Here is a 14491-nt window from a genome sequence, read left to right on the forward strand (position 1 = left end):
TGATATTTGGCTCTGTTGACTAATGAGTTTGCCGACCACTGGGATAGAGCATCGGCCTGAGGACTGAAGGGTCCCGAGTTTGATTCCGGTCAAAGGCACATGCCCAGGTTGCGGGCTTGATCCCCAGTCAGGGGCGTGCAGGAGGCAGCTGATCAATGATTCTCTCTCATCATTGATGTTTCTATCTCTCTCTCTCTCCTCCCTTCCTCTCTGAAATCAATGAAAAAAATAAAAATAAATTAAAGTATGTTAAGACAAAATAAATGTGTGCCACTAACTCAAAAATTGCAGAAGTGTCATCCTAGCTTTAACACAGTCTTCTGGTTAAAGAAATAAATACAGACATTTCAGGAGTAATTAATTAGTTGCATCTGGGAAATGAACACCCATCAATAAAGTTGGACATAGAAGAGGCACCCAGCATATAGTTGTTAATAGATATAAAAATAGAGAAATACAAAAGAGGAGACATGGAAAGTTGAGAATGTTTTTAAGATTAATTTAATTTGAAAGTAGTTCCTTAATTTGACTAAGAAAAATAAAGATGCCAAAATATACATACCTGCCATAGGTTTTATACTATATTATGTAAAATAATTTTAATTTTTTTATAATAATCTTAACATTATTATAACACATTTTCACATAACATAAAGGTAGAAAAACGTGGGTTTCTGAAACTTTCAATGTGGTTGAAGCAGTAAAATTGAACAGTGGCAAAAAGGAGAAAATTAAGCCTTCCATCATTGTAGAAATTGCCTAATATCAGTGCTCCTAATTCATTTTAAGTTATGATTTTCTTTTGAATTTAAAAAAGTAAACTGCAGGAGGTGTCTTCAATATTGAGTTCTAGTCAAGAAGGAGAGTTTTTTATTTTCTGGTTTAATTCAATAAAATAATTTTGTTGTGTTATTTATCTCTCTAGAGGTAAAGTGGACAGAATTTATCCAAACAGCATTATAAAAGAAGTGTTGCTGATCTGATAAAACTGCTAAGAAACTTAATGCATATTCTGGACTATGAAAGTCAATTTTTGCATATTACAAACACAGATTTTTGTGAAAAAATCTTCATGTGATAGTATTCCCAGTGTAATTTGAGAAACGTACACGAGTGTTTCCATAATTAAGCAGAGAATTAAACAACTGCTGTGTGAAAATATACTGTATATGGTAAACAAGAACTATGTTTCTTGCTTCAATAATTTTAAAGTACTACTCTCACAAGGAAGTAAAGTGTAGTAATTATTTATGTTCAATAGATGGCGACCTCTACATGATAGTCACAAAACCAGCATTTGCATAGTGTAATCCAACAGAAAAAAAATGAAAGGAGGTAAATTATAAATATTCCACATTTTACAATAGACAAAATTATTACTTGGTTATATACCCATTTTTATTTTGTCGTGTGGTCTTTTTTCCAGGTTGGTGAACATACTTTGCAGGACTGTGCTTTATAATACCAGCTAAGAGATTCTATTTGGCTAATATTGTTTTATTTTTATTTTTAAAAATTAAACTATGCACCCTGGACAGTTTGGCTCAGTGGATAGAACACTGGTCCATGGACTAAAGGGTTCAGAGTTTGACTCCAGCCAAATCGAACTCGGTTGCAGGCTTGATCCGGCTCTGGTCAGAGCACATGGGGGAGGCAACCATGTGTCTCTCTTACATTAATGTTTCTTTCTCTCTCTCTCTCCCCCTCCCTTCTCTGTCTAAAAATCAATGGAAAAATATCCTCAGGTGAGGATTAACAAAAAAATAAATAAAATAAAATTATCCTGTGGAAGGATTGGTGTTTTTTTGTTTTGGGACTAATTCATTTGTTAAATTCTTACCTCATGAAAATATGTAAGAATATGAGATTAGGGAATGATTTGTGATTTCTTTACATAGCTTATAAAGGATAGTAGTTTTAGGTAATTTACTCAAATGGCATGAGTCTTAATAAGGGTATGCAGCAAGAGTCCAGTACATTTGTGAAACACAACAATAACAAAGACATGGCACAGGTCAGCAAACTGTGTCTTCATTAACCTATTTTATGTGGGTTGTATGATATCTGTGAACAAGCCACAAATTTTTAAAAACTTACTGTAAAAAAGAATATGTTTAGAAATATTTATGTAGTTTCTGTTCAAGAAGTCACTTAAGATCTGTTCTGACAGCCTTCAGCTAGAAATCATGCGGGCATTATTTAGTGCTATGGGACAGCCTGTAAGAGGATATTTTTTCCCCATAACTGTTTCAGTTTTGTGTAATGTAACTGGTGACTGGATTAGAACCATTTTCCTACTGAAAGGATAGGCAGTCACTTTTCCCTTGATAAGTATTTTAAATGTTTGAAAACTGCAAGTCCATATCATATACTAGTATTAATTCTTAATCATATAAAAAATCAGAACCTATCATTTTTTTTTTCTTTCACAATATATGTAGAACCTATTATTTCTTAAGCAAGATTTAGAAGACTGATAAAAAGTATGTTTTCATCATGATAACTAATATACATTTTTGCTAAATAAAATTACTACCACATACTTATTTATATAGACCTAAGCATGAAAAAAATTAATCTGCTTATTAGATAAATATTCCCTACATAGTAAAAACTCTTAATAGGGTGAGATAAAAAAATCACCATTTAATTTAAAATAAATTGTATGATGTTTGACAATGATGTATTTTATTTTAAATATATTTTTATTGATTTCAGAGAGGAAGGAAGAGGGAGAGATAGAAGCATCAATGGTGAGAGAGAATCATTGATTGGCTGCCTCCTGCACACCCCCTTTTCGAGATCGAGCCTGCAACCCGGGCATGTGCCCTTGACCGGAATCGAACCGAACCCTTCAGTCCCCAGGCTGACACTGTACTCACTGCGCCAAATTGGCTAGGGCATAATGTATTTTTAGTATATATGTTTTTTTAACCCTCACCTGAGAATATGTTTTATTTTTTATTTTATTGATTTTTTTAAAGAGGGAGAAAGAAAAACATCAATATGAGAGAGAAACATCGATCAGTTGCCTCCTTCACACACCCTGACTGGAGACTGAACAGGGCCTAAGTATATATGTTTTTAAAAGAATTATCTTTTAATGAAATTTTCTATGGCTTCCCATAATTCTCTATGCTGATAAGCCATATATTATTAATTAGCTTTCCATTATTAGTAAAATAGACTCAACTTCAAACATTTCCTTGAAATGATAAAATTATTTGTATTGGTTTATCCAATCAGAGCACTAAGCTTCTCATATACTTGTTTCTAAAATTAGTCCTGTATTGTCTCCTCTCAGGAGTCACTGGGCTATTCATGTTGAAACAGACAAAAACACAAAGAAAGATGAATCCAAAAACAAAATTTCATTTAATTTTTTAAAAAGTCTTCCATGCCTATTTAACAAACAGATATCATCAGGGGAAATGTGTCAACTTTTGCCAATTAGAGTGCACAAAGCACAGCAATTCTCCTTTTAAACAACGTAGGTTTTGTTCCACTTTACTTTCAGTGTAGATATTAATGTGTTGGCATTTTAATGAAAATCTGACCTTATACTGAATTTATATTCAATTAAAAGTTGTGTATACCGTGCTGTAAACAATTTCCTTAAAATTCAACAATTAAGGAATTGGAGAAATATGCAATTATGCACCAGTAGAAACCATTTTTTAATGCTAGCTAGTGCCCCATATGGTGGGATACTAAAATCCTTGTGTTCAAAGGGCTTATATACTCTAGTTAGGAAGACAAATACGCCACCCAAAGTAGAAAAAGAGGCACCAGAGCAGAGGAACAATGCTTCCAACTAGGACCAAGTCAGTGATACTACTTAAGAAAAACTTGTTTACATGCTAATCCATCAAACTGAGTATTAGTATGGAAAGCCAGCTGGTGTTAGGAACTGAATTGTGTGCAATACCCAACCTCCCAATTCATATGCTGAAAGCCTAACCCCAATGTGACAGTATGTTGAGAGAGGGCCTCAAAGGAGGTAACTAAAGGTAACTGAGGTCATAGCAGGAGGCCTCTAATCCAGTAAGGCTGCTATCCTTGTAAAAAAAAAAAAAAAAAAAAAGGCAGAGACACCAGAGCTCTTCTGTGTGCACAGAGGAAAGGCCACGTGAGGACACGGCGGGAGAAGGTTGCCATCTGCAAGCCAGACAGGCCTCACATAGCACCTCTGCTAACATCTTAATCTTGGACTTCTACCTTTTAGAACTGTGAGAAAATGAGTTTCTGTTGTTTAAGCCACCAAATCTGTGGTGTCTTGTTATGGCAGCCTAAGCTTATACAGTACATTTCTAATTTAAGAAGTAGTTCACCAGAAATGAACCTTACAATCCTAACACCCACTTTCAAATTGAATTTGTATATATTTGTATATTATCCTATATAATAAAAGGCTAATATGCAAATCGACTGAATGGTGGAACGACCGGTTGCAATAATGCACACTGACCACCATGGGGCAGATGCTCAATGTAGGAGCTGCCCCCTGGTGGTCAGTGTGCTCCCACAGGGGGAGTGCCGCTCAGCCAGAAATTGGGCTCATGGCTGGCAAGTGCAGCGGCACTGGTGGGAGCCTCTCCCACCTCCATGGCAGCGCTAAGGATGCCTGCAGGGAGTGGGCCTAAGCCATCAGTCGGACATCTCCTGAGGGCTCCTGGACTATGAGAGGGCACAGGCCAGGCTGAGGGGACCCCCCCTCCCCACCCCAGTGCATGAATTTCGTGCACCGGGCCCCTAGTATTTATATATACATTTCTAATAAATTTCCATTTATATACATGGAATTATATGTTCAATGTACAGAGCTTTACTTACATAACTGTAGTTGCACCCAGGAAGAAATACCATGCCTATTAGAATGCCTTTTCCTCCCAGTTTATACTATTACACAAATATCCATAATACAAATTAGAAAAGGAGGTGCCAAAAAAGGATGACAATAATATAGTATGTAACTTCAGAAGTAAACAGATTTCTACTGCTGAGGGTGGTGCACTGTGGGTAACAGTGCGTGGTTGGCATTTCAGGAAGGAACAAGGAAACCTTTGGACGAGGGAGCACTCGCACTCAGTGCCGTTCTCAGTGGCACACCCCTGGCATTTTGAGCAGCATGGTGCTCCCATCTGTTGGATGACTCAGAGCATTACACTTAGCGTCCCCAGTCCCTCAGGAGCACTCTCCTGGCCTCGTCGTATCTGTGTTATCTACATGTTCTCAAAGGCTACTCAGCACCAGCATCTCCTCCCAGAGAACAAGAGGTAAACTTTAAAGGATGTGAAGAAAACAGCAGAGATGATCAAATGAAATGTTTTAAGTGACGATTAAATGACTAATACATTTGATTCTAAAATGCTGCATATGGAAAATTATAACGTACAAAATCATAATATTTTATTAAGTGCTGCCTTCCAGTTACAAGTGTTCATTACATTTACTCAGAGTAAATCCTAATGTTCTATTTTAAAGCTTCCCATTTCCCTGACTCATTCATATAGCCCTGACTCTATTTGATTTCTAAATACCTTTACATACTCATTACTCCAGGATACTTCCGATGCAGTCAACAAATATGTTTTCCTTTTGACTTCCATACAACTTTCAGGCTGACTTACCTGGTATCGTCTCTTTCACTTAATTATTTCCCTAATGGTGTTTGCGATCTGAGTTGAAGATTTAAGGAGAGGGGCTGGTGACCAAGGCAGAGCGAATGATGAGAAGATGAAGACAAGAACCACACTGAAGAGAACCCGCGCAACCCAGGTCCCAAGGGGGATCTAAAAGCTTATGATTCTGTTGCAGATCAGGTTCTCCAGAAAGCAAACATCAGGACAGAGTTCAGCATGGAGGGTGCTTATTAAGTGCCCGTAGGGTCAACAGGGAAAGGAAAAGAAAGCAAGCGCTGGATCTAGAATGACCCTTCTAATTTGTCCCTACCTGGGCTGAAATGACCAGGCTTTTAACCTCCTTCTCTCTCCAATCAGGTCACTGCCGTTGGACAGCTCCATGAAGGCTCCAGTATTGCAGGAGGTGCTATGTGAAGGTGCTGACCCTTGAAGGCTATCATGCCCCCCTACTCACCCAGCAGGAGTGGTGTCAAGTCCTCAACTGAAGCAGTATCTGCATCACAGTGTCCACCACGGATCCTAACCTCATATTTTAAAGTGGAAACTCAGGGGCAGAAAGGAGTCAGTCAGTTACAAACCTGAGTCTAAAACCCTGAATTTATCACTCCCTGTTTTGTTTTGGTGTTGTTTTTTTCCACTATTTTAACCAGAAAAATATAAAATAAAATGTGACTGTTTTGGAAAGGGTGAGCAAGGAAGTACCATATTTACTTGGTTTAAGGAATATTCTTTAATGGCATAAACAAAGGAGACCAAACAATGGTAGGAAAGTTTATAAAGAGTACTAATTGTATGCCCTAACCGGTTTGGCTGGGTGGATAGAGTGTTGGTCTGCGGACCCAAGGGTCCTTCCTGGGTTTGATTCCAGTCAAGGGCACATACCTCAGTTGCTGGCTCCTCCCCAGCCCAGGCCCTGGTTGGGACTCATGCAGGAGGCAACCAATCGATGTGTTTCTCTCACATCGATATTTCTCTGTCTTTCCCTCTCTCTAATCAATGGAAAAATATCCTTGGGTGAGGATTAAAAAAAAAAAAGAGAGAGAGTACTAATTGTCAAATTCACCATTTAATTATGAATATAGCATTATATATCAAATTTCTATACATGAATGTTTTGTTTTTGAATGGCTTTATATACACTTCTGTTCCCTACATACATGTTACCAACATATACTGTATTAAATGCCTGCTTTTTCCAGGACTTTAATGGATCTCAATGGGAAAAGCATTAAAATGATTACTATGCTCAGGGATGACACCACCCAGGTGAGTATATGTAGTTTATTTAGCAAACTGGTTAATCTGCTTGGTTCTTCATTTTCTAATTTTACCTGAAAGTGGCTGGAAATGATAAAACAACTTCAAATTTATAAATAAATGAAGTAAAATGCCATGGTTAGTAATGAGAATAAAAATTATTTGCTATGTGCATAAATATCATGCTTTTATATCATGCTTCCTCTCATATGCCGCATTTTGGGCACACTGTCCTTTCTGTTTTGTACACTGATCCCCAATATATCACATGACCGACCCCTTTTCCTCTCTCAGGTGATGGCACTAAGGTGATCTCCTCAGAGGCCCACACAATCTAAGTACTCCCTCCCTGCCTAAGCCAAATTTCTTTTATGTTAACTTATTTTATTATCTTGGTAGCACAATTATCTCCTATTATCTTGTTCATATATTTATCTATTATTCACTACTGAATCCCAGGCACATATCAGTGCTTGGTATTTAAATATTTAATAATTACTCATGTGGGGAAATGAATGCAGACAATGAATGTTTATGATTTATAGAATTTTAAATACACATCAGAAATATAACAATTGCAAAATTATTTGTCTAGAGGAAATCAATTCATTCTATATTTCTGAATAAATTTGAATTAAAAAAAGGAACTGCTACTATTTTAATAGCAATATTTTCTTAAGCTTAGATATTTTTAATCTGAATCTTCTTAAAAGTCATAATGTTGCACAAAATGGTATGTTTGTTTCCACAAATAATGTATTTTTTAAAATATATTTTATTGATTTTTTACAGAGAGGAAGGGAGAGGAATAGAGAGTCAGAAACATCAATGAGAGAGAAACATCAATCAGCTGCCTCCTGCACACTCCCTACTGGGTATGTGCCCGCAACCAAGGTACATGCCCTTGACCGGAATCGAACCTGGGACCTTTGAGTCCGCAGGCCGACGCTCTATCCACTGAACCAAACCGGTTAGGGCAATAATGTATTTTTTGAGGTAACAAAACTACTGTGTGGGAGACATTCCATCTTCTGACTGTTAAAAATTTTTTAAGGAAAAAAATGTTGAAAATTCTTAAGAGTAACTTCCCAATTTTACATTAAACAACAAGCCTATGATAAAGAAAGTCTGTACAAGAGAGACAAACAAAAACAAGCTATAAATTAGGCCACTAGACTTACAATAATATTTTTGCAAGAAGCTTTTATAACTGTTGGCTAGTTTCTAAGCTAGGAATATAAGATGTCCCAGAAGATTAACTGAGTTTCGGAATTCACCCTCTGACAGGGTCAAGAGGAATGTCCTTTGTGATCTTGGCTAAACATTTACCCTAACACTCAAATACAGACCATTCCATTTATCTAAGTTTATACTTTCAGTGCGACATTAAAAATACTTAATTTTCAGCTGGACAAGGTATTAAATTCTTATTTTCATCTGCACCAATTTCAAGTTATAAAGTTCTATACACAATTCTCTTCTCTTGATTAGGGAAACATTCTTTTATTTACTTAAAAACTCTCCTAATAGTTCTTTCTCTCAATTCTGTAGTTATTCTAGAAGTTTAGTTCTTACTGGAAAATACTATGTTCACTTTACCCACACAATTAATTTTCATGAGAATTTGATTCTATCTTTTTGCAAATGTCATCTTTTGAGATCAATAAGTCATTATTAGGTATAGGAAAATCTACACCTAATTTCTTATAGAGGTCAGGCACGCAGTCATAAATGGGATTGATGTCAGAATGATAAAATCACCACGGTATATGAAGAAGAACTGAAGCAGTAAAAGAAAGACATTTTAATATCTTATGAAGTAGAGCAGATATGAGCAGGGATAAGTACTAGAATTATTTTTTAAATGCATTAAGCAGGCCAAATTTTAGATAGTAATCAATCACTAACTGAAATTAATGTTAGTTTCTCTAAATTATCAGGCAGTTGTCCTAGTCAATGGTAACATTAAAGTAACATGGAAAAATTAAAATAGAACCTTGAATTCAGTCAAGATCCTTCAGTAATCATTTCTACACAAAGAGTAATTCTAGGTTGTGCCATAGTCTATGATACTTAAGGTATGCTAAATAATGTAACAATTCGGGGGGGGGGGGAGGAGGGAGCGTTAAATAGGGGCCTTTATCATATTCCACCCTCACATTTTAGTAACCTCACAGAATTAAAAAGGGTTCCCAAATGAAATGTCATGATAATTCTTTATTTTACCCCAGTAACATTGTAACAAATCTTGGCTGGCATTGTTATCAGCTTAAAGGAAACAGAAAACAAGGTACAAAGCTAAGTTAAAAGCAACTTTATTACAATACTTTTCCAAACTTCAAAATGCATTTAGAATTGCATTTAGACCTAATAATATTATACATTATATTACAAAACAGAAAGCATTTCTGGTCAGATATTTAGCTTGAATGTATTGCAAAACAGAGCTTACTAGGAATAGCAGCACACACAATAGTTTATATCACTAAGTGAAATGTTTCTCAGATATCTCAGGAAGAATCACTCATATTTCAATTTATTTTATATTTACTCCTCTGATTTAGAAACAAAGCAAAGCTATATTTTCTATCACTTACTAGTTAATGCCTAGAAGTTGTCTATATCCTAATTATATCCACCAGCTTAGAAATATTTCCTTTGGTAGAAAATATGATTTTTTAAATTAACCAAACCAAACAGTGTATTTTTTCCCCATTGCAAACAGCGGCAGAAATCTTGTCTTTCCTTTTTTGGGGAGCCAAATCTTGGCTTCCTCCTCTTCATGTAGCCATCCTATATTATAATTAACTGCTTTAAAAGATACCCAAATCTATAATGAAATCTATTCTAATAAAGTCTTCTAATTTTAATTCACAAACCACTCTGAACATTATGTAATAATGAACTTAAAAGTAATCTTAGGAAAGGTAGTACCATAAGGAACTATTTTCCAAATTAGACAAGGACATATTTGCTCACCCACCTCTGCTTCAAATGACTAACCCAATTCACCTTACGAAAATAATTCTTTTTCCAAGGTTACTACTCTGATAACAGTAAATCCACTAAACAGCTCTAGTCCTTTAATATACTCTGTTGGTTTAACATCTGTGAGCTACCGACTAGCACAATACATGTTCATCCTCCTTATTTTCACAATAGCAGGAAATGGTTAGAAAAGTATAGAAAAGGTCCTATTGTTTTCTTATGGCAAATTTAATACAGATTTTGTTCTGAAGTTGGAGAAAAGAAAAAGTGAATGAAAAGGTATGTGCTGGCTGCTTGAAGGGGCAAGGCTCATAAATCACTGTACGTTAAGAGCACGTGCTGAAACTTCATGGTGCCAGTCACGTAATTTTGTGTATTTGGGGCTAAACACGTGAAGGGGTATCTTTTCCCTGTGGAAATAGAAGAGAAGAAAAAAGAAAAAAAGAAAAGTGATAGAAGAGTCATAAGAAAGAGCAAGAAAAAGTTTCTACACTTCGTTCATCATGCAGAAAACATGCCTTCTAAAGCTTAATTGCACAAAGCTGTGTTATTTAAGAGCAAAAGATTTTAAGGGTAGAGAGCATTTTTTAAATATGAAAATTAACTATTAGAGCCCTCTTGGAAACTTCCATTTTTATGCCCAAAATAAAGTGACTGCAAGATCACATGAATTCATTCATAGACTACAGCGTTAAATAAGCACTCCAAACACACCCTTCCGCCTACTTATTTCAATACTAAAGAAAAGAAACTTTAGACATAAAATCCAGACAATATCTACTAATTATGAAATCTGTAAGTTGTACATTTAAGTTCCACAAAAGGCACCACAGTTAAATGCTTAGCTTCTGGTTGCAAAAACAAAACGCCATACCATTACACTTGCAAATGCAAATGACAAACTGAGACCATTCATGAAAGGAAACCATTCATTCAATTTACAAAAAAAAAAAAAAAATGGACAACTTACTTTGCCTTCTTTGTATTATCAGTTTCAGCTTCTTTCACTGAAATATAATAAGCAATATCCAATATTAGTTTGTTTTCTAAACTTTAAAATCACTTAAGCCAGTGATCTTCAACCGGTGTGCCACAAGAATTTTTAAAACATGAAATACCTGACTACTTTAGTCAGGGGCACTGGCCTCTTTTCCCTTAGATTGTCAAATAAAAAAATGACAACAGCCAACACAATAAATAGTCATCAGATGTAAATGAATCAAAATTATACCTATTATTTTTGTCAGATCAGCAAAAAACATACTTTTTGGTGTGCCATAGAATTTTACTAGTTTGTGTGTGTCATCAGATGAAAAGGGTTGAAAATTGCTGATTTAAGCAATTACATGCACCAATCAATACCAAATGGCCAAGTTGCATAGAGCCACTAAAAAAAAAATTCTATATCATCTTGTCACCGGGTCATAGACTACAATCAGTACTACTATTACTGCTGCTTCTACACTTTTCAATGAAACGCTCCTGGGCTGATTTCTTATTTACAATAGCCATATTATGTATGGCATAATTTAAAAGCAAACTGCCTCAAGAAAACTACCGTTTCCTAATAACTGTTTAACTGTCTAAATGCTACTTCTCTGTAGCAAAGAACATTCACCTACTAGAGTCCCTAGGTATTCACTTACGATTTTCAGTCCCAGTGATCTGGGCCAGGATTCGGAAGGAGCGAGACTGAGTCGTGCCCGTCCTCGGGTGCCAGTCTTCAGTATCCTCAATCAGTCTCTTCTTACTGGCATCACTGTGAGTAGGTATGTGATAAAACTCTGTGTTACGCTCCACAATGTGTTTTCTCGGTGGGCTAGGATTAGGAAGGAAAAATGAATGAAAAATTTATAATTACATTAAGGATAAATATTCTCTGCCAAATTATTTATAATGCATATATTAATCCTTAGTGTTCCTTTTATGTATTTTGCTTTTGCAAGCATGCACAGCTTCAATTTTTTTAAGAGCACCCTTCTAAAATAAAGTAGATGGAATTGTTTTTTAAGTAGAAAAAAGGTACATATATGCTAATATAAAATAATAGTATAAGTAACTATTCAACAGGAAGGTTACCGTTTAGGTGGGGTTTTCCTTTTTAAGTGACAGAAGAAGGCAGCAGAAGAGAGAATCCCAACATGAAAAGGAAAAGAGAAGATTAAGAAAAGAAGGAAACAAAGAGAAATCTAAATATCCATAGAAGTAAAAATAAAGCAATTTAAAATTATGTACTTATATTGTTCATCTATTGCCTAACAAAACACAGATATGCACTACATTCACAACCACTGCTAAACACCGATATGCTGCTAAAATGTATTAGCTTTCACAAAATTAAATGATCATGTCTTCACTAGACCCAGGAAACAAGAATGGTTTAGTACAAGCTAAACCAGCAATTCCAAACGCAATTTTGGAAAGGGACAGAAGTGTCATTTTCTCATTCATGTGTACAGATAGATATCCCTCATCCCTATTAAGACTGTGTACAGAATCAGCATAGTAAAGAAGAGCTATGGTATATGATAAACCAATGAAATATTTATCAAAGGACCCACATATAAATCTTAGCTCTATGATTTTTCAGAGGTGGGATTTTGGACAAGTCAATCTCACTAGGACTCACTGTTTTCATTGATAAGACAAGAATATCACATACAAAGTCACATTGTTCTGAGGATTACATGAAATAATAAATGAGTAAGGGATCTGTAAACTACAGAGTTTGCTAAGAACATTTATTTTTCTCTTAATAAAGCATAAATATTGGGGAATTTACAAAGTCCACTTTACCACTTTACCCTAAGGTACCTTATCAAAACTGTCTCAGTACACTAGAAGTGTTTTTGTCCATCGAAGAACATGATAGAATTAACGTTAACACTGGCTTTAGAATCAGAAAGATAAAAGCTCAGGTACTACATCCTCCACTCAGTGTGTGTTTAATACAAGTCATTTAATTTCCCCAAGTCTAGATTTTTCCCATCTGAGAAATGGGGACTACATCTATCTTAATGGGTTGTTTTGAGGAATAAATAATGTATGTAAAGTGCCTAACAGTAATGATTTCATATTGTTTTCTTTTATTATTACCAAAATAACTATTTGTTATGCATGCTCTAAAACTATGGATCATCTGCATATACAATGAACAGCATCAAAAGTATTTATAATACAAAATTAGTAATACCTACTAAAATTTATGGTAAGTTTTTAATATACCAGAAGTGAAATCTCTAAAACACCTTTTACTAATATTGAACAAAATCAAATCCTTTTTAAAACAGACAAAATTTTTAAAAATTAAAAAATAATAGGCATAGATAACTTCATAACAACATTCTTTGGCAAATATAAATTCCTAAGCAGACAATACTTAATCTTATGCAATTACCTGAATAACTTTATTTTAGTATTAAACTTATAGCTTTAAATTTCTCTGTAACTAGTGATTGCAGTTTATGCTTAAATGTCACCAATTTCAGTATAAGACTATTGTATAATCTATAAAAGGTTTGTTCTATAAAAATATAAAACAGCAGTGTAAAATTAAGACACCAAGAATTGTAAAATGACACCACTTAAGAATGATTTTAGCTGCGATTCACTTGTGATACTCTGTGACATTCACCACAGCAGAGGTCTTGTGTTAAAATATGATTCATTTAGTTTTTTTCAAGCTTTGAAACTCTAGACTCTGATTACTATGATTAAAAAAGAGAATAATCTCAATGATTTTTTTAAAGTATTTGGGATAGAATATAAACTTAACTAGCAAGAGCAAATTATTTCAAAATACAGACATTAAAAATCAGCAAGTTTGTTCAAATCTTTTAAAAAAAAACACTAAATGGCAGAGGCTGAACTACAACTCTCACAATATACATGGTGTATAATATTTATCTACCTCCTTAAGGGTTAACTGAAGTGTGGGTGCTGTAAACATACCCCTGATTCATATGAAGTTCTCTAGCAGGAAAAACATGTTCCTGGGCTCCTTAACATATTTGAAAATTCTTGCAATGAGAAGATATTATCAAAATTTGCTGGTGTTAAGTTGAAAGCAAGATGGCAAGTTACAGAGACAATGATGAAAATGACAAAGGGAACCACTGATTAGGTACTTACACGGTGCCGGGGTTACTGAAAGAGAAATAATACACACACACACACAAATGTGATAGAGTAGAGAAGACATTGATGTTCCCAGGATGATGTAAAATCGACAAAGATGAGGCCAGAAAAAGAAGAAAAGGAAAAAATGAAATAACGAAATTCAAAACAATGAATTTACATAAAGATGTTACACAAGCATCATGCGTCAAAATAACCATGTAACACAGACAAATAAAAATGAACAAATGTTAGTCAAAACTTTGTTACACTGTTATTATTGGGACAACAGTCTTATCTGCGTTTTTGTTTGTTTCCCAAAACACTGAAAAATACTTTATATATCATTGCTAATTCAAGTCTCAAGTTACTAATACCAAGAGAGAAAGATTCATTATTTTAAAAAATTTTTCTAGGTTTTTATAAATTTCATTTCAGTATGAATCCAAATTCCTACTATGTTCCTAACAAAAGGCACAGAATAAAAC

The 14491-nt window shown here is 34.9% G+C and overlaps 1 protein-coding gene across 3 annotated transcripts in view; it reads right to left on the reverse strand.

The window, feature by feature from the left end:
- PDLIM5 (PDZ and LIM domain 5) overlaps positions 1–14491 on the reverse strand; it is a 217256-nt gene that overhangs the window by 63178 nt on the left and 139587 nt on the right. For all 3 annotated transcript variants that reach the window (XM_079773446.1, XM_079773445.1, XM_079773447.1), the window contains exons 6-7: positions 11534–11706; positions 10858–10894 (exon numbers count right to left, since the gene is read on the reverse strand). In XM_079773446.1, coding sequence (XP_079629572.1) covers positions 10858–10894; positions 11534–11706 — 210 coding nt within the window. The remainder of the gene's footprint in view (positions 1–10857; positions 10895–11533; positions 11707–14491) is intronic.

Source organism: Cnephaeus nilssonii (assembly GCF_951640355.1).
Source record: "Cnephaeus nilssonii genome assembly, chromosome: 1".
Lineage (NCBI taxonomy): Eukaryota > Metazoa > Chordata > Mammalia > Chiroptera > Vespertilionidae > Cnephaeus > Cnephaeus nilssonii.